This window comes from Schistocerca cancellata, chromosome 8, assembly GCF_023864275.1.
Source record: "Schistocerca cancellata isolate TAMUIC-IGC-003103 chromosome 8, iqSchCanc2.1, whole genome shotgun sequence".
NCBI lineage: Eukaryota > Metazoa > Arthropoda > Insecta > Orthoptera > Acrididae > Schistocerca > Schistocerca cancellata.
Genome location: NC_064633.1, coordinates 377,005,232 through 377,033,144, shown reverse-complemented (window position 1 = coordinate 377,033,144; position 27,913 = coordinate 377,005,232). Strand labels below are relative to the sequence as shown.

At 40.7% G+C, this 27,913-nt stretch overlaps 1 protein-coding gene across 1 annotated transcript in view; it reads left to right on the top strand.

The window, feature by feature from the left end:
• LOC126095258 (ufm1-specific protease 2) overlaps positions 1 to 21,325 on the top strand; it is an 81,175-nt gene extending 59,850 nt beyond the window's left edge. Inside the window, exons 6-10 of the mRNA XM_049910014.1 lie at positions 7,688 to 7,957; positions 15,050 to 15,196; positions 15,326 to 15,452; positions 15,612 to 15,865; positions 20,504 to 21,325. Of these exons, the coding sequence (XP_049765971.1) occupies positions 7,688 to 7,957; positions 15,050 to 15,196; positions 15,326 to 15,452; positions 15,612 to 15,865; positions 20,504 to 20,715 (1,010 nt within the window). The 3' untranslated portion in view covers positions 20,716 to 21,325. The remainder of the gene's footprint in view (positions 1 to 7,687; positions 7,958 to 15,049; positions 15,197 to 15,325; positions 15,453 to 15,611; positions 15,866 to 20,503) is intronic.
• The last annotated feature ends 6,588 nt before the right edge of the window (positions 21,326 to 27,913 follow it).

Here is a 27,913-nt window from a genome sequence, read left to right as displayed (position 1 = left end):
GAGGTATTCTATTCCACTTGTTTCATTTCTTGGTCCACTATGGCCAGTATGTCAGTAGAAGAAATTCTTCAGTCTCTCGTTGAACAGCAGCGAGCTCTCACAATGAGCAGCGATCTCTCCAAGACACTAAACAATTCAGCAGCATCGTTGATGTGCCAGGGTTGACCACCATGGAAAAGCCCCCACCATTTCACCCATATAATGATTCTGCACAACTTTTGGAATCGTGTGAAAAATACGTTTGTCAATATTTTCTAGCTTTTGAAGTCACCTACCACAACATCTGTACAGCTTTCTTTCAGTCATGGATTTCTCGTACTGTTTATCATGTTTTGTGTCAGCTCCTCTTCAGAAACCTGCCTGTCATTGCAAACATACTCATGATTGCTGCTCGCATTGAATTATACCATTGTCAAAAGTGGCTGCAACAATCATACAGAACTTGTGCAACAGAACTTCATGGGCTTAGCCACCATTGGCAGTTTTTTACCAAAGCTGACTGGAACTCAAATTCTGATTCAATGATTCATGATGCTATAATATGCCTGGCATCCGAGAAGGAAGTTCGTGAACATGTTTAACAATGTGAAAATCCCTCTCTCACAGATATTTTAAACATTGCCCAGTCCTTTTAAGTATGTAGGGCTGCAGGAAATCAGATGGAAGCTTGGCATAAAGTATCTGCTGTTTCTTCTTCTCCTCCTGGGTTGCTGCCAGTTAGCTCCCAGGGGAAAAGACAATTTTGCAGTCATGCAACTGCAGTTTCCATGTCACATGGGGCAGCAGTTTGCTAAGCAGTAGCAGCCAGCATCACAACAGCAGCCAAGTGCTCTTTTCCTGTCATGCCCTTATTGTTTCATTCAGTGTGAATGGGCCATATGCCCAAAGCATTGGGAGGCATACAACCTTTGGGGGGAGGGGTCATTTCGCATCTTTGTGCAACTGTCAGCCTCCTTCACCAGATATGAACAAGGATGTGAATAGTGTTTCCCAAGTGATGATAGCCCCAAACTAACTCTACATTAAAAAACATGTTACAGACATGACAAGAAATTAAAAATGCAAATGGACATGCAACAGTGACTTACTCTCTTCTCTACATGGATCTTGGATCACCAGCATTGTCTCCTGTCTCTCATCAGTTGGTGAATTCCAACAAGCAACAGATACCCATACTGAGACAGTTTTCTTCTTCCGTAGCACATAAAGAAGTTGTTTGGCTTTTGACCTTCCTAATAGTGGCTGAGGCCAACACTGAAAATTTGTCTGGGTTAGATGCATTAAAATTTTTGGATTCTCTATTTCTGACACGGTGCATCTGGTATTAGATCAAGTTCAATACCAACAACTGGATGTGCTCTGCTTGGAATATTCCTCCCTCTTTTTGGAAGGTTTAGGGTGTGCTGTGAGTTTCAAGGCTCACATCGCAATGAAACTGACAATGCACTCCTGTTCTTTTGATGTCCACCCAATCCCAACAGCTTCATGAGTGCAAAACGGATTGGAACAAGGTCAGCTTATGTCTTGGGGTGTTATCATACCTGCCTCCTCTAGTTAATGGCCTATTTTGTTAATACTTGTCACAGAACCTAACTATAACCTCCAGTCCAATGATTAGTTGGAGCGGCTGGTCCATAGATTCAAAACCCAGATGAAAAAATATGTCACTCAGTCTTCTCCTGAGGAAGCCCTGGGCACTTTATTGAGTTCAAATAGGTTCACTACTGTTGGCAACCATAGCCCAGCAGATCGGCTTCACGGCTGCCAGCCATGTACACTGTTCTGTCTGCTCCAGCTGGTTCCTGGCCACCCACCAGTACCCATATCACAGCGATTCCGTCTGGGCCCAAGGGTTTGGCCTGTGCTCTAAGTGGATACCAGCAGTCATTCATCACTATTGAGACAACCGCCGCACCTCCAGTGGCTTGGTGTCCTGACACTATGACCAGTCCTGCCCACATTTGACCGCCCACAGCCAGAGAGCCCTCCGCACTGCCCTGGCCCCTACGGTGCAGTCCATGCCCCCCTCTGGCCCCTGTGCCATCGTCATTTGGGTGCCGCCACCACTGGGTAGAGCAGCCCCTGTTGCTGCCATCACTACCGTCACCACAATCTTCTCTGCCTCCTCCATTACAGATTGCGTGCCCGGATGTGGACATGGATACAGTGCTTCCGTCATCAGTGCTCCCTTATGACCTCTTGCAGAGGAGTGGGCACCACGCCTGTCCATGCCCATGCCACTTCAGGCCATATTCCCCTGTGATGGCATGACACATGTTCCAGCAATAATCCCTTTCTGATGAAGACTTGGACATCTCCACAGTGAACACTTTTCCCCAAGAGAGGAGTGTTGTAACGCTACAAGGTGAGTGCACATAATCAAACAGTGTGTGCCTCCAAGGGCAGGCAAAAGAAGTCGCCTCACATTGGCATTGACAGTGCAGCCTTTTATAAGTCGGTGCTCTGGATTCTCAGCCATGATGGTTGTATACTCACCTGTTAGACTGTGCTTTATTGTATTCTATGGATAAGAGTTATTGTACTGATTTGTACTTCATTCAGTGTCTTGATGTTACCCTTCATATGGAAGTGAAATAAATGTTGGTTGGTGGGAATTCTGATGTTGTGTTTGTATAAAGTTATGACAAATTGATTATTTACTAACGCTCTCCCAACAGTCATTAGCTTGGCACAACAGTTTTGTTTTCTCAAAGTCAAATGCAAGTCCTTCAGTGAGGCTGTTTCCTACCACTGCTGACACCTTAATGTCCCAGACATGTGATTCTAATCTGTTCCACGCAGTGTTGCAGGATGCAGCGCTGTGTTTGCCTGATGTACTGAAGGCTACACACTTGACAGATGTTGTGTATACTGGGTATTTCCAGTTGTCAGAACCAAGTACATCTTTTGTTTTTTGTGGTGGTCTGAAGATTGCCTTGATGTTTTTGTTTTCCAAGGATTCTCGCAGTTTTGGCTGAAGGAGGTCCAATGCAGGGGATAAAAGTGAGTTTATCTTCCACTTTCTTTACCTCTTCTTTGTAGATGGTTATATCACTCATTTCCTTCAATGCAAATCTGATCTGCCTTTCACTGTAACCGTTTTGGCAAAACACAACTTCAAGGTGTTGCATCTCAACTGGTAGGCTGCCTTTGCCATTAATGGTACATGCCCTTTGAACTAGAATCGTTACAACAGTATGCCACTGCACCAGATGATGACAGCTCTTTGCGTGAAGATCTGCGTTGGTCTTCTTTGTTAGATTGTGTTTCCTAGAGTAGTGTCTGCATTTCTTATTATTAGAGTGTCTAAAAATGGCAGGCATCCATTGTGTTTTAGGTCTGGTGTGAACTGTATGTTTTGATGGACACCCTTCAGATGGTCCAGGAACACATGGCCTATGAAGGTGTCATCTAGGTAATGAAAGAAGTATTTAGGTTTGAGCTGTGCATTCTTAGTGCATTCTCTGCAAAGTGCTCCTTATAGAGACTGGCAATCCCAGGCACAAGTGGCAAGCCCACGGCTAGTCCATTAATTTGCTCGTAGAACTCCTATCACATTTAAAGTACATTGTTATGAGCACATCTTCAAATAGCTTCACTGTTTGGGGCGCAAAATGATCTACTAAGGGTACCAAGGCATCTTGATGTGGTACTCATGTGAAAAAGAGATATTACGTCGAAGCTCAGTTCTGCACATGGTGACTGCAGTGTCCCACCATGACTATCAGAAGTGAGGCCAGATATTTGGCCACTTCATATGTCGGTGCATAAATGGTGTTGCATATTGGCCACAGTGATACACCTTCTTTATGAATTTTAGGCAGTCCGTACATTGATGATGGCGCTCTAGCCTCTAGACAGATTTGCTTTATATCTTCTATTGTTATGTGTGACTCATGAAACAAAGATTCTTCTTTTCACAAAGCACATTTTAATGATTCATGTGTTCTACAACTCCATAGTGTTATATCATATAGATACTTTCATTGTTGTAGTTGTTATGTTATCTGGATCATACATGGAAAATGCGAACTTGCTTGATGATCATGATTCCATGTTAAACTGCAGATCCCCCATTACTTCTTGGAAACTCATTCAGAGGACAGTTGATGGCTGATTGCAAGGATTTAACAATTATAAATTAATCTTTTTAATACTTTTATTTTTCAAAATTAATTCTTATGTACCGCTTTTTAATTTTTCTACATAAATAGTCTCTTTTTTGGTACACTTTTTTCTGCAAACCAATGTTTTAATCCCATTTTCAGATCAAGTATGAGAACTAGACTTAAGCCAGTTGGGCAGAAGTTTTTATACATATGCATTGGTCATGAAGTTCTGTCGATCACAAACTTCCTTCATTGCCGCAAACTGTGTGAAAGTTACATAGTGACAAGTGTGACCTGTAGACTAGGTGTTCAAGGGAATGATCAAACAATGGAAACTTCAGGTAGGACAATGAAGGAAAAGTTAGATTGCTACTTACTGTAAAAAAGACACATCAAGTTGCAGAGAGGTGCAATTAAAAGGCACTCACATAGTGCTTTCACCCATAGCTTTCATCAATAAAGAGGTGCGCGCACACGCACGCACACACACACACACACACACACACACACACACACACACACAAGCAAGCAACCTCATGCACACACGACTGCCAACTCCACCATCTCGGGCCAGAATGCAACATCACATGGGATGCAAGCAGCTATCTGGAGGGGGTGGGGAAGGGGAACGAATTGTGGTGTACGGATTGGGAAAGAGACGAATGCTGTCTGGTGGAGTGTGCAGGGACTAGACTGTCAACAGATGCAGTGTCACGAGGTTATGGGTCTAAGAGGTGGGGAAAAAGGAGCGAAAAAGGAGAGGAGCAGGGAAAGATGGGAGGACACATTGGCAGAGGGCTGCAAATAAACAGGGTAGGAGATAAGAATGGGAGGCGATGATAGGACAGTGGGGGTGGAAACTTGTGTGGAGGGTGTGGGGACAGTATGCTACTGTAGGTTGAGGCCGGTATAATCACAGGAGTGGAGAATGTGTTGTAAGGATAACTCCCATCCGCACAGTTCAGAAAATCTGGTGGGGGGGGGGGGGGGGGGGGGGGAAGGATACAGATGACTCGGGTAGTGAAGCAGCCATTCAATTCAAATGTGTTACGTTCAGCTGCATGTTGTGCCATAGGGTGGTCTACTTTGCTCCCAAGACCGGTGGCCTTTCATCCTCATCAACAACTGGGTGGTAGTCATACCAATAGAAAAAGCTGTGCAATGATTGCAGCAGAGCAGATAAATGACATGGCTGCTTTCACAGATGGCCGCCCCTGATGGGGTAGGAAAACCTGTGACAGGACTGGAATAGAAAGTGCTGGGTGGGTGTGTATTGTGGGCAGGTTTTGCACATGGGTCTTCCACAGGGATATGATCCTTGTGGCAAGGGAGTGGGATTGAGAGTGGCAGCCTTTGTTAATGAATCCTCCCGTCTTTCCCCACTTGTCGCCTTTTTTGTTCCTTTTTTCCCCCACATCCCTGCCCACAACCTCCTGACGCCGCACCTTTTGGCAGTCTAGTTCCTGCACACTCCACCAGACAGCATTCGTCTCTCTCTCTCTCTCTCTCTCTCTCTCTCTCTCTCTCTCTCTCCTCACCATACATTACACTCCCTTCTTTCCCTTCCCCACCGCCTCCAGATTACATCGTTGTTCAAGGGAATGACTATGCCAGCCTTCAACCATGAATTGGCTCTCACCAGTGCCCCCTCAACACTCCTTTTCTGCTCTGTATTGGCTTTCTTCAGTTTAGGGGTGTTGTAGTGGTGGTACCACATGTCACATGTGACATTGTTTGCCAAAAAGCATCACCGTTGCCCTCATTTCTCATGAGAAGTGTGTGAGAAACAGGAGCTCAAGTAGCTCTCTTTTTTTCTTTGTTATTTTGAAAAGTTTGCAACTAATGAGATGACAATTTCTGAAATCCTGACTTGTGCTAAATGACTGACTGAACATTTCTATAACTGATTTAAAGTGTCAGAGAGATTTCAAGGACAGTTAATCACCAGTCACCTGCATTGTCATGATGGTATGGGGACATCTAAGTGGACCATATTTTCAACACTTTCATCCTTTCTCAACCTCCCGTCACAAAGGGAGGGCCTGATGAATTTTTACAGCATTAACATTCATATTAAACAGAAAATTTTTTATGATGCATTACACCAGAGAAGTAATCTCTCTCTCACTCTGGTACTGCATACGAAAACAATGGAACATCCCAAGGTCAGCACTCCACTCCAGGCACTGCTCTACATGTGGCTGTAGAAGCACAAACATCTGACTTTTGCAGTGAGCACCAGTTCACAAATGCTCTTATAGAACCATACCTAAGAAAGCATTTTGGAGTTCAAACTAGCTTTAAGTAAATGATTTCTTCTCCTCCTCCTCCTCTCCCTCGCCCCCGCCCCCGCCCCCGCCCCCGCCCCCCTCCCCGCTTCTCTCTCTCTCTCTCTCTCTCTCTCTCTCTCTCTCTCTCTCTGTGTGTGTGTGTGTGTGTGTGTGTGTGTGTGTGTGTGTGTGTGGGTGGGTGGGTGGGTGGGTGGGTGGGTGTGTGGGTGTGTGGGTGGGTGGGTGTGGGTGTGCGCACGCACACTTGTCACTTGTATGTGTGTATGTAAAACAGTTGTTATATTACACATCCTAAGTACCTCTTTGACGACAAAACGAGACATTACTATGACAACTAGGGCTTTGTAACTGGTTTTCCTACCAGAAACAATTTTGTGGGTGGTGTCCACATTTTCTGGAACTGTGACCAATCGCTGATTCTGGAACAATCTTATACTTTGATGAAAAAATAAGAAGCTCAGTTCTTACATTTTACTAGAAATCATATGGAAATGTCTATTTTTAGATATGTTTTTTAATGCAAAGAACATCTGTAGCATTATTAATTTCCAGAGATATTATATTGTACGAAAACTAGCACCGTTTACTGCTAAAAATTTTGCTGCAATTGATAATGTCGAAATCAATTCCAACTTTTGATTCCTGCTCAATTGTGTACATTTTTATGCTATAATGTCACTTGTGACTCAGAGGTACAGACTGTGCATTGCATTCTGCCAGGATTTCTTTAGCCAAACTTATAAAAAGGAAGCAGACATAGGGCTTCTCTTTGCCTTACATTGTCTAAATCTAAATGTGTACCTGCTGTACGTAGGTTAGGTGCAAAAGCAGCTGAAGCCAACACCGGTTAATGAATTAAAAAATGAGAACGTAAATAGTGACTGGTGGCTGCAAATCCTTTCTTAGAAATACTACAGGTTTTTTTAGTCATGTCATTACGAAAGTAATACAAATTCATTCCTTGTGGAAAAAAATTACTTAATAACCGTTAATTTCTGCACTATGATTTATAATTAGCAGCTGCCATATTTTCTTCACCAGGAGGAAGATTGCTTGCCAGTGACAATAAGGCGAAGCTTGGCAAAGGAACAAATGAAAATTAATAACAATTATTACACTGGTTTTATTTTGTTGTGTCTTACCTAAGACAAAAGATGAATGGTTTAAAAAAATTATTAGTTTTATTTTAGTTGCTTTTTAGGCAGCAATCAACTCAAGAATACCTATATCTTCTTTGTTATGCATAGAATTTGTTTATTCACCACTGTAACATTTGTTAATTTTCAGAACATTATGAGTGTTTGAAGATATGGATCCACATAGATGGTCTGTCTATGGTAAACCGCAAGAGTTCCCTTCAGGACCTGTACAAATGCTTGCAGAAGAGTGTGAAGGCCAGTCTCCAGTTATCAGAAGATTCTTTAATTAAGCAGCTATCCCATGATTCAGGAGACAGCTCAAGATTTTCATTGCCATTACCATTTCACTTTATGCCCAAGAACTTTAGCCATTTTGTGACTTTGGTGTACCCCAAAAACTCAAAAGATGATGACCTTTGTAAGAATCAAGTTTTTCATAACTTTTCATTTTCCTTTGAAGTTTTTAATATTTGTAAAATTAAATCTCATTGAGTTTTGAGGACTTCTTTATCTTGAAGCCATTTAAATTCAATATTTTATCATTGAGTACTCTGAGCCAATAGTAAATACTTCATTTTGGTATAGAAATTGTCTATATATTTAGGATTAAAGGTTTCAATTAACAAAATACTAGAGGTGTTGAGGCATTGACAGGCACATAAATCAAACTGAAAACCACCTCTTTTTTCTTTTTCCTCCCAAGCTGAAGTGCACACATCCCCCCCCCCCCCCCCCACACACACACACACACACAGAGTATATTCAACCAGCACAGTGAGTGAGTGAGTGAGAGTGTGTGAGTGTTTGTGTGTGGGGGGCGGGGGGGGGGGGGGGGGCGCAAAATTATAAATATATAAAATAATAAGAACCGAAATCAACCAATAAAGGGAAATATAAAGTGTTAGAAAAATCATAAACATTAAATAAGACCAACAACAAAGGCAATCTAGTGACCAAAGTATAAAAAACACCAGCCTGGCGGGGGAGGGGGCATGCCCTTTAGCTCAAAAAAGCAAATTTTCAGTTTGATTTACATGGCTGTCGATGACTCCATCTGCTACTATGTGTGTGTTGAAGGCAAGGTGGGGGGGATGTCGTAGCTTATAAAAGACTTCCTCTGAATGCTAGCAAAGTTTGTCTTGCTTATGTGCCTATTGACAACTCAACAGTTCTCCTATATTTACATTCTATCATGACTTTCCATTACCATAGATATCATGTATTGATACAAAATACTCCATTTTGTAGTACACAATAAATGTTTTATGCTTTCTGCTATGTGAGGACAAACTCAGTTATCACTGTGAAGCACTAATAGCATTCATTAGAATGTATTCCGCCGTCCACCTAACCTTCATAACCTCTTAGTTCATCCCTACGAAATCCCCAAACTACTTTCCCTACCCTCTGGCTCCTACCCTTGTAACCGCCCCCAGTGTAAAACCTGTCCCATGCACCCTCCCACCACCACCTACTCCAGTCCTGTAACCCAGAAGGTCTACACGATCAAAGGCAGAGCCACGTGTGAAAGCACCCACGTGATTTACCAACTGACCTGCCTACACTGTGAAGCCTTCTATGTGGGAATGACCAGCAACAAACTGTCCATTCGCATGAATGGACACAGGCAGACAGTGTTTGTTGGTAATGAGGATCACCCAGTGGCTAAGCATGCCTTGGTGCACGGCCAGCACATCTTGGCACAGTGTTACACCGTCCAGGTTATCTGGATACTTCCCACTAACACCAACCTGTCAGAACTCCAGAGATGGGAACTTGCCCTTCAGCATATCCTCTCTTCTCGCTATCCGCCAGGCCTCAATCTCCGCTAATTTCTAATTTCAATTTGCCGCCGCTCATACCTCACCTGTCTTTCAACAACATCTTTGCCTCTGTACTTCCGCCTCGACTGACATCTCTGCCCAAACTCTTTGCCTTTACAAATGTCTGCTTGTGTCTGTGTATGTGCGGATGGATATGTGTGTGTGTGCGAGTGTATACCTGTCCTTTTTTCCCCCTAAGGTAAGTCTTTCTGCTCCCAGGATTGGAATGACTCCTTACCCTCTCCCTTAAAACCCACATCCTTTCGTCTTTCCCTCTCCTTCCCTCTTTCCTAACGAAGCAACCGTTTGTTGCGAAAGCTTGAATTTCGTGTGTATGTTTGTGTTTGTTTGTGTATCTATCGACCTGCCATCGCTTTTGTTTGGTAAGTCTCATCATCTTTGTTTTTAGATATATTTTTCCCATGTGGAATGTTTCCCTCTATTATATTCATATCATTAATTTGAACCCAACAATTACGTTTGTTATTGTCACTGTTGCATTTCGAAGTCTTTTCTGTCGTTTTATTTCCTCCTTCTGTTTTTGCCAGTAGTTTCACTTTGTATTCACCTTCTCCTTTTTACCATAATCTACTATACAATTTTATCCCGCCGATATATACTCAATAATACGTAATACGTAATAATACGTAACCCACTTCCAAACCATAACAAAAAAAAAATTTTTTTTTCCGCTTTCAACACTACCACTGCTTTAAAATCCACCGTTTCTAGTTCACAAACAGTTCCTTTCTCCTATTAAACAACCTTTTCGGCTAGTTCTAATAACTTTTGCTTTATTTCCAATTCTGTTTTTCTCACATCACCGATCATTTTTAGCCGCTTCCCACAGGTTTTAACGTCATTATTTCTTCGTCAGACTATTGTTAGCCTCATTTTCATAATCTGCCACCACAAAACCACTTCCTTTAATACATCTACACGTAGTTTTTTCGAAATTTTCCCGAATTTCTCCTCCCTTTAACGTGTTTTGGCGGCAACACAACCACCTAACCTTTATGCACATCATTGTCTACCTACACAAGTTCACCACAGGATCAACATAGCCCAGCTCTAACCAACACTTTTTCGCCTTTTTTCACACCAGATCTCCATTTGCTTTCTAGTTCACCTTTATCTCTCCCCATATATTTTTATATTTATTTTCATTTTCATTTCAGCCTCATGTTACACTTTCCACCTTCTAATACCATGTCACCCTCACAACACCTCCACAATGACCCCATTAAGTTTTATTTACATTTCCTCCGCAAACATGCCTTTGCCCTAGCCAGATTACACTCCCATATTTTATTTTCTCAGGCTTGTCTGACATTTGGCATTACCCCCAAAGGCCTCACACTTAAAGTTCCCATCTCTGGCTGCAACCCTTCTTTCCATCAGTCCCTATACCAGTTCCAAACTGAACAATCCATTGCCCTCACTCACCTAATCCTTCACCTACACATCAACTCAGCCAATGAACACACCCGTCAACTCCTATCCTTAATAAAAGTCCTGAATCTTTCCTCTCCCACATCCACACCGGCTGTTCAGAGCATCCTCCTACAGGCCAACTGCAAATTAGAACAGCATGCCACCCTCCACCTTAAAAAACTATCCAATCTCCTGGTTTCCCACCTCCGGAAAGGCAACTCACTCACCCTTCACAACCTTTCCAGCAAACCTCAAGCTCCTCTCATTGCACACAAACCCAGTCTCTCCCATCTACTCAATCTCCCACTTCCAGCTCCACTCCCTCCAAAACCTCGAAAATTCCAATCAACACAATCTGGCACCACAACACCCTAATTCAGTAGTTAACCTTTCCTCCAAACCTCTCTCCCAATCCGAAACCTCTGTCCTATCCAAAGGCCTCACCTTCAGCCCCACTCCCAGATTCAACCAAACAGCCCTCGTCAAAGATTTACTGTCCTACACCCGTACTCTCTGCTGGAAATATCACTTTGCCACGAAGAAAAATGATCCTAATCCTACTCCTAATGATCCAACTCCCTAAGACACTATCCAAATTGAACCCTGCCTGGAACAGTTCCGTCCTCTGTCACAGCGGGACCCACCTCCTCTTCCTCAAAATCACCCTCTCCAAACCTTCCAGGAATTTCTGACTTCCAGCCTTGCCTCTAATCCTTCTTAAAAAACCTTAATCCTACTCCCAACATCACCACTGCTGAAGCCCAGGCTATCCGTGATCTGAAGGCTGACCGATCCATCGTCATTCTTCCGGCGGACAAGGGTTCCACAACCGTGGTACTTGATCGTCGGGAGTATGTGGCTGAGGGACTGCGTCAGCTTTCAGACAACACTACTAACAAAGTTTGCCAAGGTAATCCCATTCCTGAAGTCCAGGCAGAGCTTCAAGGAATCCTCAGAACCTTAGGCCCCCTACAAAACCTTTCACCTGACTCCATCAACCTCCTGACCCCACCAACACCCCGCACCCCTACCTTCTACCTTCTTCCTAAAATTCACAAACCCAATCATCCCGGCCGTCCCATTGTAGCTGGTTACCAAGCCCCCACAGAACGCATCTCTGCCTACGTAGATCAACACCTTCAACCCATTACATGCAGTCTCCCATCCTTCATCAAAGACACCAACCACTTTCTCGAGCGCCTGGAATCCCTACCCAGTCTGTTACCCCCGGAAACCATCCTTGTAACCATTGATGCCACTTCCTTATACACAAATATTCCGCATGTCCAGGGCCTCGCTGCGATGGAGCACTTCCTTTCACGCCGATCACCTGCCACCCTACCTAAAACCTCTTTCCTCATTACCTTAGCCAGCTTCATCCTGACCCACAACTTCTTCACTTTTGAAGGCCAGACATACCAACAATTAAAGGGAACAGCCATGGGTACCAGGATGGCCCCCTCGTACGCCAACCTATTCATGGGTCGCTTAGAGGAAGCCTTCTTGGTTACCCAGGCCTGCCAACCCAAAGTTTGGTACAGATTTATTGATGACATTTTCATGATCTGGACTCACAGTGAAGAAGAACTCCAGAATTTCCTCTCCAACCTCAACTCCTTTGGTTCCATCAGATTCACCTGGTCCTACTCCAAATCCCATGCCACTTTCCTTGACGTTGACCTCCACCTGTCCAATGGCCAGCTTCACATGTCCGTCCACATCAAACCCACCAACAAGCAACAGTACCTCCATTATGACAGCTGCCACCCATTCCACATCAAACGGTCCCTTCCCTACAGCCTAGGTCTTCGTGGCAAACGAATCTGCTCCAGTCCGGAATCCTTGAACCATTACACCAACAACCTGAAAACAGCTTTCGCATCCTGCAACTACCCTCCCGACCTGGTACAGAAGCAAATAACCAGAGCCACTTCCTCATCTCCTCAAACCCGGAACCTCCCACAGAAGAACCCCAAAAGTGCCCCACTTGTGACAGGATACTTTCCAGGACTGGATCAGACTCTGAATGTGGCTCTCCAGCAGGGATACGACTTCCTCAAATCCTGCCCTGAAATGAGATCCATCCTTCATGAAATCCTCCCCACTCCACCAAGAGTGTCTTTCCGCCGTCCACCTAACCTTCGTAACCTCTTAGTTCATCCCTACGAAATCCCCAAACCACCTTCCCTACCCTCTGGCTCCTACCCTTGTAACCACCCCCAGTGTAAAACCTGTCCCATGCACCCTCCCACCACCACCTACTCCAGTCCTGTAACCCAGAAGGTCTACACAATCAAAGGCAGAGCCACGTGTGAAAGCACCCACGTGATTTACCAACTGACCTGCCTACACTGTGAAGCCTTCTATGTGGGAATGACCAGCAACAAACTGTCCATTCGCATGAATGGACACAGGCAGACAGTGTTTGTTGGTAATGAGGATCACCCAGTGGCTAAACATGCCTTGGTGCACGGCCAGCACATCTTGGCACAGTGTTACACCGTCCGGGTTATCTGGATACTTCCCACTAACACCAACCTGTCAGAACTCCAGAGATGGGAACTTGCCCTTCAGCATATCCTCTCTTCTCGCTATCCGCCAGGCCTCAATCTCCGCTAATTTCTAATTTCAATTTGCCGCCGCTCATACCTCACCTGTCTTTCAACAACATCTTTGCCTCTGTACTTCTGCCTCGACTGACATCTCTGCCCAAACTCTTTGCCTTTACAAATGTCTGCTTGTGTCTGTGTATGTGCGGATGGATATGTGTGTGTGTGCGCGAGTGTATACCTGTCCTTTTTTCCCCCTAAGGTAAGTCTTTCCGCTCCCGGGATTGGAATGACTCCTTACCCTCTCCCTTAAAACCCACATCCTTTCGTCTTTCCCTCTCCTTCCCTCTTTCCTGACGAAGCAACCGTTTGTTGCGAAAGCTTGAATTTTGTGTGTATGTTTGTGTTTGTTTGTGTGTCTATCGACCTGCCAGCGCTTTTGTTTGGTAAGTCTCATCATCTTTGTTTTTAGATATATTAGAATAGTCTCATAAACAGTGCTTAACTAATTAGTTGAAGTGCAGAGAAAATGGCAGGTGCAGAATCAAACAAGTTTCAATAAGTCTTCAATATTTTTCTAAATAAAGGCAGAATATTTTTGCTTCCTTGTTTTGATATTAAGCTGGGATACTCAGTGAAATAAATGAAGGCAACATTAAATTTTTCACCCAATCGGATGTCCAAACTAGTTTTAGATTTTTGTAAGTGTAGTTTGCTCTCCTACAAAGGATACCACAAAAAAGTTATAAATTATTATTAGTTATTATTCTTTTAGTGCTCCAACAGTTCCTGTGATGCTACTCCAAGGCATAATATTTTCGAATAATACTGTGAATGTTTATGAGGACATCTTCTGATCTTCATATGCTCTCCCTCATTAATTTAAATGTCAAATGAGTAACACTATATATATCAAATATATAATACCCTTTCTGACAGCTTATCTGTCTGCTGCAACTTAGGAATTTAAATGGGTGATGACAGTGTTAAATCACCCTATATATTGTATCCTAAACCTCTTGTCAAAATCATCAAAACATTTTACAAAGAAAGCAAGGCTTTATTGCAGGTAATCTTGCTGCCAAAATTGCGAGTAATCCATCGCTTGTGTGTGGGGCCATTTACAGTCATGTGTAAGTCTTTGACTCCTGTCCATCTTCTGGTCCATGTGTTTGTTTTCCATGTCTCTTAAGGTAATTTTGAACATACACCTCTCCATTCTTCACTGAGCAGCTTTCAGCTTTTGAATGGTTCCCACATTAAAAGTCCACGTGCTTTCCTCTCTACCTCAAAGAGAACCTTGCTGCCTAACAGTACAGTATTTTGATACAGAAGATTGAGACAGCATGATAAGAATGTTTATGATGTTGTGGAAAGAGCACTGCTGTAATTGACTTCTATAGAGAGAATAAAATATTAGTACATCTGTTGAGACTTCAGTTGTTAACTCATTCACTCAGAGCTGTTGAGCAAATAATGTGTGAAATTGAAATGCATAATTAATGGCGAATGAAGCTTTCAGATCACAGCAGTGTGTCCTTTACAACAAAACTTGCTGGAGGAAAAAAAGGTTTGTGCCAGATTGAGACTCATCACTTCATGGCATTTTGACAGTTGTGCATTACTTAAAGTATGTCTTTTTGTTCCTTTATATGCATTCTGAATGCTGTAATATGACAGTAATAACTCTGTGTCTCTGTTCAGCACAGATTCGATCGGTTTTGCATCAACAATTTCATCTCCCAGATGATAAGCCTTTCTTCCGGCGGGCAAATGCATTTGTTTTCCGTGATGATTTACCAAAACCGTTTCCACTGATTAATCCACATGAAGGCCTCAATCCTTCAGGAGGTAAATATATTGTGTGCCATTTAACATCATTTAGCAAATATTGGTAATAGTAGTTATTTGACAGTAGTTCATACAATGATTTGTTTAACACTTGTCTTATATGAAGTCTAATGCAGTACAAATTTATAGTTAAAGGTGGAGAAGTGGCTGTTGTTCGGGGGCTTTATAGTTATCATCATTACATGCAAGACCGAATGGATGATGATGGATGGGGATGTGCCTATAGATCACTTCAAACAGTGGTGTCATGGTTCAGGTATATTATGTAACATTCTGTGATTCAATATTGTGACTGTAAAGTACACATTTTATGTAGTTAAACTTTCTTTCACAAAAGTGATCAGAACTGTAGAGCATGAAGACATTAGCTGTTACAAGGCAGAGATGAAATAAAAACATCAATTTCTGATTGCAGGTGGCAAGGCTATACTGACAAACCAGTGCCAACGCACAAGGAAATTCAAGAATGCCTTGTTTCAATAGGTGATAAACCATCATCATTTATTGGATCAAAGCAGTGGATTGGCTCCACTGAAGTCAGCTTTTACTTGGAAACAGTACTGGGTGTGACTTCAAGAATTTTATCAGTGAGCTCTGGAGAGGAGCTTGCATATCAAGGAGGGGAGTTACTGGAACACTTCAGAACTCATGGAACTCCAGTAATGATAGGTATGAATTTAGTTAGCTCAGTACAAAACTACTAGATACATCTATTTAATTGATTCACATTTTTACATGGTAAATATTAATGTGTTTGGCGTATAGCCTTAAGTTCACCTCGGCTCAGTAAAAAACTACTAGATGCATCTATTTAATTGATTCACATTTTAAATGGTAAATATTAACGTGTTTGGTGTATAGCCGTAAGTTCACCTCTGCCCTTATTCTCATAAGAATTCATTAGCCCATGGAGATGAAAGATGAAAAGTCACTTTGCACAAGCTCAGTAGCCTCTAAGATGACATATTCAGCTAAGAAAGCCAAGTCCGTGTCTAAGAACCTAAAAGACAAAGGTAGGGTTTTATATCATTGTGATTTCTTTGTTATTGTTTTATAGGGAACAAACTATAATTTCCAATAATGCAGAATACATTAACATGAAATATTTTAAATATGATCAAGCGATTTTAGAAAGTACTAAATATTGTAAAGTAAATAATATCAAGTGGAGAGTAGAGAAGTGTCACACAGTGGCCACACTAAAGTCCGGAGACACAGCAAACAATTATCATACAGAAAACCCAAATTAATTCAGGAGAGCAGACAGTGAAATGAGCGAATTCATGTTGTTCTAGATAGTGAGGTGATACTTTAGGCTGCTACATGGTGCAGAAGTAGTGGCTGATCGTGAATGAGTCTGTGACTTTATGCTGTGGCACTTACCACGTAGTAGTGCATTGCTGTCGGATTTCTCGCATAAGAGCAGCCTTCAGTAGGATGCTTAGCTCTTTGCATTCCTTCAGTCTGTGCAAATTTCTGTAGAGTCATGTCACAAGAATACCGCATTCTTAAGAGTTGTCCTGCAGGAAAAGGAATGCTGATAATGAGCAAGCTTTATCAGGAAAGGGGGGAGAAGCAATTCAGTTATAGAGTGTAAGCACTTGAGAAGTAGAAAAGAGGAAAAGGGATGCTGGGAAAGGGCAGAGAAAGAAGACTGTAATAAGACAGATACAGATCAGTTTTCTAGACTATAACTGAAGTGAAAGGAAGAGCCAAAGTCAGTTGAAAGAAAAGAGCAACTAACAGCATCAGAATGATAGTCAAATGATTCAAAAGATGAATAGAGGGAAGATATTGATTAATAGAGCCACTTTTCATGAGTTATTGATTATTTATTGATTGTGGCCACTTCTTCAGCTCTTACATTCCGTTGGGCCCACAGCATAGTGTACTTTGACATAATGAAAATGAAAGCACTAAAACTAGCTGCAATAAGGTAATACTGTATATTCAATATTTTACAAGGCAGACCTGTTTCAGTTTAATTGCCATTATCAAGTGACCTGCAAAAATAGCATTGGTAAGATTATTTATACATAAATGATGGATGTTTAAAGACACCGTAGAAACAGTGATAGTAATCCATCAAGCTTCTATGTACATCTGAAAACTCAACAGTACAAAGCTGAGGAAACTGAAACTGTGTTAGAAACTAAACAGAATACCGAAACGAATAATTATGAACATTCCCAAACTAAAGCTGTACATACTTTGTAAACACATAGCATCATAGTAAATAACTGTCAAAATATTTGTCAAAAATATATTTTTTTCATTTTTTAACTACAAAATATCATACTTACGTAAACTTGTGAGGAAAAAAAATTACTATAGGTTCAGTATGGTTGTCATTTCCTACTCAACATAAGTACCAATCCAAATGTAAACATAAAACCGCCATGATTTTTGTGTAGATAATCTTATTGGTGTTACTTTCGCACTTCACTCAGTAATGGCAATTAAGCCGAAACAGGTCTGTTGTGTAAAATATTGAATATATTACATTATTGCAACAAGTTTTGGAACATTTGTTTTCATTGTCTTCAGATTTTGTTGACACTATTGTTTGGTACTCAATGAAGACAGTCATATTGAGTATCAAAACTGACATTATAGATTATTTTCTGTAATTATTTATATTTGTCAGCTGTTGGTCCTTGTAAGAAACTGCAATGTTGAATGAACTTTTCAAAATCTGTGACTTTGCAATTGTGCCTTTCAGCTGTCAGCAACCACCGGTCATTTCTTAGTGCACACTTTTCTCGTGTAACTTCTTAAGGTGGTTGGCTAAATATATGGAGTGAGATGGTGCAGCTGTTAGGATACTGAACATGCATTTTGGATTCAGAGATTTAAATCACTATTTGGCAATATAAATTAAGGTTCTCCAAAGTTGTTTAAGTCAAAAATCGTTCCTTTGAAAAGGACTTGGTTGATTTTCTTCCCCATACTGCCCCAATTCTTGCTTGTACTTCCTGCCTAATGACCTCGTAGTCGACATAACATTAAATCCTGTTACCTATTCGTACTCGGTGTAGGTAATCTTGTTCAGTATCACTCAGCACTAAATGTTGAGGTGACAAGTGGAAAAATGGCAGTTACAAGTAGTCAGTAACAACTAAGTTCTTGTCGTAAGATCAGTCCAGAGCAAATACAAATGAGAGAGAACCATAACGCAAGCAGTTGAACACTGTACCTGATGAAACTGCTGCAAACCTAGGTAAATGATGATAAGTGGAGGTGCACACACATTTAAGTGCAAAATTCTGCTAAAGGGCACACCCATTGTACTCTTGTCTTGTGCTATTAACAGAACCACGAGGAACTGTGTCTACGTGGCAATGGTGATATCTCGGATTCCGTATGAATGCTGCTGCGTGGCAGGGAAAAGGAATCGCCGTTAGATCATACTTATTGATGAAAGAGATGTTGTTGGTGGCATAAGAGATTGATCAAATCTTAAAACTTGCTGGCCTTAAGTGTAGTTATAGGACATATTTGAATTTGCCAATTTTCAACTTTCTTAAGCTTCATCTTCCTTTATTTTAACAGACTGACCCCAGCAGAAGTGATTAACCAACAGAGCTTCCAAATTTTTGTATACTTCTGACAAGGGAACCTCCCCATCGCACCCCCCCTCAGATTTAGGTATAAGTTGGCACAGTGGATAGGCCTTGAAAAACTGAACACAGATCAATCGAGAAAACAGGAAGAAGTTGTGTGGAGCTACGAAAAAAATAAGCAAAATATACAAACTGAGTAGTCCATGCGCAAGATAGGCAACATTAAGGATAAAGTGAGCTCAAGAGCGCCGTGGTTAGCATGAGCGGCTGCAGAACGAAAGGTCCTTGGTTCAAGTCTTCCCTCGAGTGAAAATTTTAATTTTTTATTTTCAGACAATTATTATCTGTCCGTCCGTCGATGCGAGGTAACTGCGCCATAGTATGGGGACGCTACACACGGAAAAATTTGGAAATGTTAAAAATATATGTTTTGACAGAGCACAGGGAAAACTGCAACTGTGAAACTGTTGCGTTCATTTGTTGCAGTTTATGTGACAAACTCTTATGTTTTCATCACTTTTTTTGGGCGTGATTATCACATCCACAAGAAAACCTATATCGGGCAAGGTAGAAGAATATTTTTACCCATTCGCCAAGTGTACAAGTTAGGTGGGTCGACAACATATTCCTGTCATGTGACGCAAATGCCGTCACCACTGTCGTATAGAATATATCAGATGTGTTTTCCTGTGGAGGAATCGGTTGATCTACGACCTTGCGATCAAATGTTTTCGGAGACGCACATCCTTTCGTCTACTAATCGCACGGTTTTGCGGTGCGGTCGCAAAACACAGACACTAAACTTATTACAGTGAACAGAGACGTCAATGAACGAACGGACATAACATAAACTTTGCGAAAATAAAGGAAGTAAACTTTTCACTCGAGGGAAGAATTGAACCAAGGACCTCTCGTTCCGCAGCTGCTCACACTAACCACGGGACCACAGCACTCCTGAGCTCACAGTATCATTGATATTGCTTATCTTGTGCATGGACTACTCAGTTTGTATATTTTGCTTCTTTTTTTCATAGTTCCACACAACTTCTTCCTGTTTTCTCGATTGATCTGTGTACAGTTTTTCAAGGCCAATCCACTGTGCCAACGTATAACTAAATCTGAGGGGGGTGCGATGGGGAGGTTCCCTTGTGAGTAATCAGTGTTTAGAGAGGAACTTTCAAACTATGAAATGTAATTTATATCAGAATATGTTATCAGAAATTGATCAGTTCCAAGGGAAGTTGTGCAAGCACTGTTTTTCTGAATGTTCAGTTTTGTGAAAAATCATTTATATTACACACTGAAGCAGTTGATTAATAAATGCAGTTCTTCAGGAAAATGAGATAGAGAAACATTGTAATCTGTTTATTTAATCTCTAATTCCTGGGTGAACTTGCTCAGACTTTTTTAGTGAAATTTGCTGTTATTAAAAAGACCACCATCAACCTAGTTTCCATTTCCCACGCTAAAGGTGTTTGCAGACAACATACCGTGGAACATTCCTACCAGATAGAGAGCAGAAAGTGTAGATGTAAGCACAGCACTTGAAGCCCATTTCTGATTGGAAATGTTCCTGCAGCCTTTATGCAGAAAGCATTCTTATGCAGAGCATTAAAAACAGTAATTCATAAACGACTGAGCTACATTGGTGGTTCAGGTTTGCAGGAGAGAGGCAGGATGATTCTGTTTTATAAAATTTATAATTCTTTTGAGGTTATATGCCTTACATTAATCTCTCTTTCAGGTGGTGGTGTCTTGGCTCATACAATCATAGGAGTCCACTATTGCAATGAAACTGGGAATTTGAAGTTTCTGATACTAGATCCACATTATACAGGAGTTGATGACCTAAGTATAGTTCAAAGTAAAGGCTGGTGTGGATGGAAAAGTGTTGAGTTTTGGTCAAAAGGGGCTTTCTATAACTTATGTTTACCACTGTGCCCTGTACTTATTTAAGTTATACACATTCTTTCAACTGTAAAGACTGGGCATGTTACTGCTGCAAACACTGTATTTCCTGTTCAGTTTTATAACCTTTCAACACATTTTTTTTAATGTCGATGTTCTTTTGTCTGTGTCAGTGAATTGCATTTGATCTTGCATACAGTTTTGAGTGGCATGAATGACTTCATATGTCTTGGTGTTAATCACCCAATTAATATATTTAACCTTGAGAAACTATGTTTGCAAGGCAGTTATGAAATAGCTGTTGCTGATAACTCTGTAGACTAGTTTGCCAGATCTGAAGGCCATACATACTCATCGTCCTTCATTATAAAATGTGGGTATTAACACTAATTTTTCTACTCATATATATTACTTTGAAAGAAAAGTATTGTGTGAAAAAAATGTGCTATGCAGGATAAATGCTTTTAAAAGAATTGTTTGTAAATAGTATCCATCATTTGTAAGTTGTAACATGTTTGGTTTCTCCAGTTATAACTGCATTTCTTTCTAAAATTATTTGTTGACATTTTTTATATTGTTGTTTGTGTAATGTTTTATATGGTATTGTTCTCTATTTTTCACAATGGATATTTAAGTTGTTGGTGTAAAATAAAATATTTTGTTTGTGAAAAATTAGTCTGATTTTCTGCTTTCTGGTAGTACCGTTAATTCTCTGCTGCCAGGAACAAAACAGGTTTTTTTGTGAAAAAGAAAATCATGGTAAAAAAATGTACAAATACCTGATGAGTTACACACCATCTTCAAACATTTTTGTAATGCACAAAAGAGAAGTCATGGTGGATTGAAAACTTGGAACATCTAAGTTACTGAAGATGAGAACAACTGAAAGTTGATGAAGTTCTTTCCAGATTCATACACCAGTTTGCAGCAAAACTTTTTATTTTAAGCTCAAGTGCATCCGTGTATCTTAAATAACAGAAAAAGATACCTTTCCTATCTTTTTTCATTAAAATAACAGAACTATGAGTCCTCCCTTCTTCTTCGAGTCTTGATAATGTGAGATTGTACTGTACCTGTAATTTGCATTTTGTTTGATAGTAATGTTATTTGGGCTATTTCCTCTTTGTTTGGGTAGCACAGTATGAAACCCTAGATTCCCACGCTAATGAAATTTATTTTGTTTAATTCTTAATGTGTAAATTAGTAGGAAATAATCAGTTCAATGATGCAACGATCACATGTGATGATATCTTCTTTCATATTTTGTAACTATACTACTTGTACCCAACCACCCTTTACTGTGGCTCAGTCTGCTTTAATGGAAAAGAAATAATATGGGAATTGAATATATGTCCTAATCTCCTTATCTCCCCTCCTCCTTCTTTGTCCTGCTCCTTCCCCTGTCTATGTCCATCTCCTTGTCCTTCCCCCTGTCTCTGTCCATCTCCTTGTCCTTCCCTTTCTCTCTCTCTCTCTCTGTCTCTCCATCTTCTCCTCCTCTCTCTCCATCTCCAGCTTCCCCCTCTCCCCCCCCCCCTCTCAGTCCATCACCACCTTCCCCTTTCTCTCTGTCCATCTTTTCCTCTTCTCCTCTCCTTCTCCTCCTGCTCCCTCTCTCTTTCCATTCCCTCCTTCCCATTTTCTATGTCCATTTCCTCCAACCCCTCGGCCCTCTCTTCTTGCCCCCCCCCCCCCCCCCCCGCGCTCTCTCTCTCTCTCTCTCTCTCTCTCTCTATAATATTGAGCCTTGTTTATTCTTGTTGCAAGTTCAGATTCTGATGAAGTATTTTAATCATAGACCAATAAGCCATAAATACAACTTTCCTGTTTGCTACCATTGTTTCACTGTTTTGTGTGTGTGTGTGTGTGTGTGTGTGTGTGTGTGTGTGTGTGTGTGTGTGTGTGTAATACATAGTCTGTATGTGTCTAAACGTTTATGACAGTTTGGTAACAATGTTTTCCCTTCATAAATTACATATATATTTTATGTGCATGAAAATATACATAATAAATAATTTATATACCTAAAAAGAAAGATGATGTGACTTACCAAATGAAAGTGCTGGCAGGTCGACAGACACACAAACAAACACAAACATACACAAAAAATTCAAGCTTTCGCAACAAACTGTTGCCTCATCAGGAAAGAGGGAAGGAGAGGGAAAGACGAAAGGATGTGGGTTTTAAGGGAGAGGGTAAGGAGTCATTCCAGTCCCGGGAGCGGAAAGACTTACCTTAGGGGGGAAAAAAGGACGGGTATACACTCGCACACACACACATATCCATCCACACATATACAGACACAAGCAGACATATTTCTGCAGACATATGTCTGCTTGTGTCTGTATCTGTGTGGATGGATATGTGTGTGTGTGCGCGAGTGTATACCCGTCCTTTTTTCCCCCTAAGGTAAGTCTTTCCGCTCCCGGGACTGGAATGACTCCTTACCCTCTCCCTTAAAACCCACATCCTTTCGTCTTTCCCTCTCCTTCCCTCTTTCCTGATGAGGCAACAGTTTGTTGCGAAAGCTTGAATTTTGTGTGTATGTTTGTGTTCGTTTGTGTGTTTGTCGACCTGCCAGCACTTTCATTTGGTAAGTCACATCATCTTTGTTTTTAGGTATATTTTTCCTTCGTGGAATGTTTCCTTCTATTATAACCATAATAAAATAATTTGATACTTAAAACACACCCATATTGGAATTAAACACTGTATGTCAAACGACAATCGAGTAGGCGTGTAAAAACACCTGAGTATTTGAATACAGCATTGTGTCAAAATTTCAAAGCAATCTGTGAAGAACTTCTGAAGATTTGAGATTTTGAAGAAATGAACATCTACATTTCTAATTTTATAGAAAATGTAGATGTTCCTAATTGCAAATCTTCAAAAGGTTTCACCCAATTGCTTTGAAATTTTGACACAATCTTCCACTAGTATGTGTGTGTGTTTCCATTTATGTATTTTTTAAATGTGTGTAATACACAAATTTATCTAAATTTAATAAAATGGAAATTGTTACAAAAAACCTGGAAGCTACAGATACATATATTATACATCATACATTAAAGAACCCATGGACCTTGCCATTGGTGGGGAGGCTTGCGTGCCTCAACGATACAGATGGCCGTACCGTAGGTGCAACCACAACGGAGGGGTATCTGTTGAGAGGCCAGACAAACGTGTGGTTCCTGAAGAGGGGCAGCAGCCTTTTCAGTAGTTGCAAGGGCAACAGTCGGGATGATTGACTGATCTGGCCTTGTAACACTAACCAAAGCGGCCTTGCTGTGCTGGTACTGTGAACGGTTGAAAGCAAGGGGAAACTACAGCCGTAATTTTTCCCAAGGGCATGCAGCTTTACTGTGTGGTTAATGATGATGGCGTCCTCTTGGGTAAAATATTCCGGTGGTAAAATAGTCCCCCATTCGGATCTCCGGGCTGGAACTACTCAAGAGGACATCATTATCAGGAGAAAGAAAACTGGCATTCTACGGATTGGAGCGTGGAATGTCAGATCCCTTAATCAGGCAGGTAGGTTAGAAAATTTAAAAAGGGAAATGGATAGGTTAAAGTAAGATATAGTGGGAATTAGTGAAGTTCAGTGGCAGGAGGAACAAGACTTTTGGTCAGGTGAATACAGGGTTATAAATACAAAATCAAATAGTGGTAATGCAGGAGTAGGTTTAATAATGAATAAATAAAAAAATAGGAGTGCGGGTAAGCTACAACAAACAGCATAGTGAACGCATTATTGTGGCCAAGATAGACACAAAGCCCATGCCTACTACAGTAGTACAAGTTTATATGCCAACTAGCACTGCAGATGATGAAGAAATTGATGAAATGTATGATGAGATAAAAGAAATTATTCAGGTAGTGAAGGGGGACGAAAATTTAATAGTCATGGGTGACTGGAATTCGAGAGTAGGAAAAGGGAGAGAAGGAAACATAGTAGGTGAACATGAATTGGGGGGAAGAAATGAAAGAGGAAGCCGTCTGGTAGAATTTTGCACAGAGCATAACTTAATCATAGCTAACACTTGCTTCAAGAATCATAAAAGAAGGTTGTATACATGGAAGAATCCTGGAGATACTAAAAGGTATCAAATAGATTATATAATGGTAAGACAGAGATTTAGGAACCAGGTTTTAAACTGTAAGACATTTCCAGGCGCAGATGTGGACTCTGACCACAATCTATTGGTTATGAGCTGTAGATTAAAACTGAAGAAACTACAAAAAGGTGCTAATTTAAGGAGATGGGACCTGGATAAACTTACTAAACCAGAGGTTGTACAGAGTTTCAGGGAGAGCATAAGGGAACAATTGACAGGAACGGGGGAAAGAAATACAATAGAAGAAAAATGGGTAGCTCTGAGGGATGAAGTAGTGAAGGCAGCAGACGATCAAGTAGGTAAAAAGACGAGGGCTAATAGAAATCCTTGGGTAACAGAAGAAATATTGAATTTAATTGATGAAAGGAGAAAATATAAAAATGCAGTAAATGAAGCAGGCAAAAAGGAATACAAACGTCTCAAAAATGAGATCAACAGGAAGTGCAAAATGGCTAAGCAGGGATGGCTAGAGGACAAATGTATGGATGTAGAGGCTTATCTCACTAGGGGTAAGATAGATACAGCCTACAGGAAAATTAAAGAGACCTTTGGAGAGAAGAGAACTACTTGTATGAACATCAAGAGCTCAGATGGAAACCCAGTTCTAAGCAAAGAAGGGAAAGCAGAAAGGTGGAAGATGTATATAGAGGGTTTATACAAGGGTGATGTACTTGAGGACAATATTATGGAAATGGAAGAGAATGTAGATGAAGACGAAATGGGAGATAAGATACTGCGTGAAGAGTTTGACAGAGCACTGAAAGACCCGAGTCGAAACAAGGCCCCGGGAGTAGACAACATTCCATTAGAACTACTGACAGCCTTGGGAGAGCCAGTCATGACAAAACTCTTACCATCTGGTGAGCAAGATGTATGAGACAGGCGAAATACCCTCAGACTTCAAGAAGAATATAATAATTCCAATCCCAAAGAAAGCAGGTGTTGACAGATGTGAAAATTACCGAACTATCATTTTAATAAGTCACAGCTGCAAAATACTAACACGAATTCTTCACAGACGAATGGAAAAACTGGTAGAAGCGGACCTCGGGGAAGATCAGTTTGGATTCCGTAGAAATGTTGGAACACGTGAGGCAATACTAACCTTGTGACTTATCTTAGAAGAAAGAATAAGAAAAGGCAAACCTACGTTTCTAGCATTTGTAGACTTAGAGAAAGCTTTTGACAATGTTAACTGGAATACTCTCTTTCAAATTCTGAAGGTGGCAGGGGTAAAATACAGGGAGCGAAAGGCTATTTACAATTTGTACAGAAACCAGATGGCAGTTATAAGAGTCGAGGGACATGAAAGGGAAGCAGTGGTTGGGAAGGGAGTGAGACAGGGTTGTGGCCTCTCCCCGATGTTATTCAATCTGTATATTGAGCAAGCAGTAAAGGAAACAAAAGAAAAATTCGGAGTAGGTATTAAAATTCATGGAGAAGAAATAAAAACTTTGAGATTCGCCGATGACATTGTAATTCTGTCAGAGACAGCAAAGGACTTGGAAGAGCAGTTGAACGGAATGGACAGTGTCTTGAAAGGAGGGTATAAGATGAACATCAACAAAAGCAAAACGAGGATAATGGAATGTAGTCAAATTAAATCGGGTGATGCTGAGGGAATTAGATTAGGAAATGAGACACTGAAAGTAGTAAAGGAGTTTTGCTATTTAGGGAGTAAAATAACTGATGATGGTCGAAGTAGAGAGGATATAAAATTTAGACTGGCAATGGCAAGGAAAGCATTCCTGAAGAAGAGAAATTTGTTAACATTGAGTATAGATTTAAGTGTCAGGAAGTCGTTTCTAAAAGTATTTGTATGGAGTGTAGCTATGTATGGAAGTGAAACATGGACGATAACTAGTTTGGACAAGAAGAGAATAGAAGCTTTCGAAATGTGGTGCTACAGAAGAATGCTGAAGATTAGATGGGTAGATCACATAACTAACGAAGAGGTTTTGAATATAATTGGGGGGAAAAGGAGTTTGTGGCACAACTTGACAAAAAGAAGGGACTGGGTGGTAGGACATGTTTTGAGGCATCAAGGGATCACAAATTTAGCATTGGAGGGCAGCGTGGAGGGTAAAAATTGTAGAGGGAGACCAAGAGATGAATACACTAAGCAGATTCAGAAGGATGTAGGTTGCAGTAGGTACTGGGAGATGAAGCTTGCGCAGGATAGAGTAGCATGGAGATCTGCATCAAACCAGTCTCATGACTGAAGACCACAACAACAACAACAACAACATTAAAGAACTGAGCACCTAAAAGCACATCCATATTAGAATTCAGTGCTGTGTCAGAATTTCAATGCAATCGGTCAAGAACTCTCAGATATACACGATTTTGAACAACGAATATTTATATTTTATTTATATATATTTTTTCTTTTCTTACTGGCAGTGTGGTGTGTCATTTTGTGTGATGATATGTTACTGTCAGAAAGAAATTTAAAATCACAATAATCCATACTGTACACTGTCAACTGTCTTACAGGATGATTTTATAAATATTCTATGTATGAGATTCTATTGTAATTGCAGTGTTTCAAATTGCTTTTCCCTGATTTGTGTACCAAATGGAAACTGCAAAATACTAACAACCATGGACCTAATAAAAATAAGCCACAATGAAGGAAACAATATTAAATAAAACAATAAATTATGATACAATGCATAAGGTAATGACAGCATTACTTACTCCCCTTGCTTCTGCGTGTCATAATTATTGCCAGTTGAAATTAATCATTCATGGCCCACCTTTTATTCAAACTTTGATTATTTAAATTTTTTGCTAATTTTTTAACTGGCAAACCTGACAATACTTCGCAATTGCTAAATACAGTAGAACCCCTGTAATCCGTCACCTTCTGGACTGGGACCATGGTCGGAATGAAAAAAAGGTCTGATTATCCGAAAAATCTAATATTTATTGCAAAAAATATAAAAAGATATTTAGTACAAAAAATTAAATGATTTAACAACTAAAAGACGTGTACAGTAATGTAAAAAGATGTTTTTTACACAGTGTTAAACAATATATTAACTAAAAAACCTCTACACACACTATAATATGTATTGGTTTTAAAAGGAAAAACGACAAACAAATTACATTACTGTACTGTACTTAAT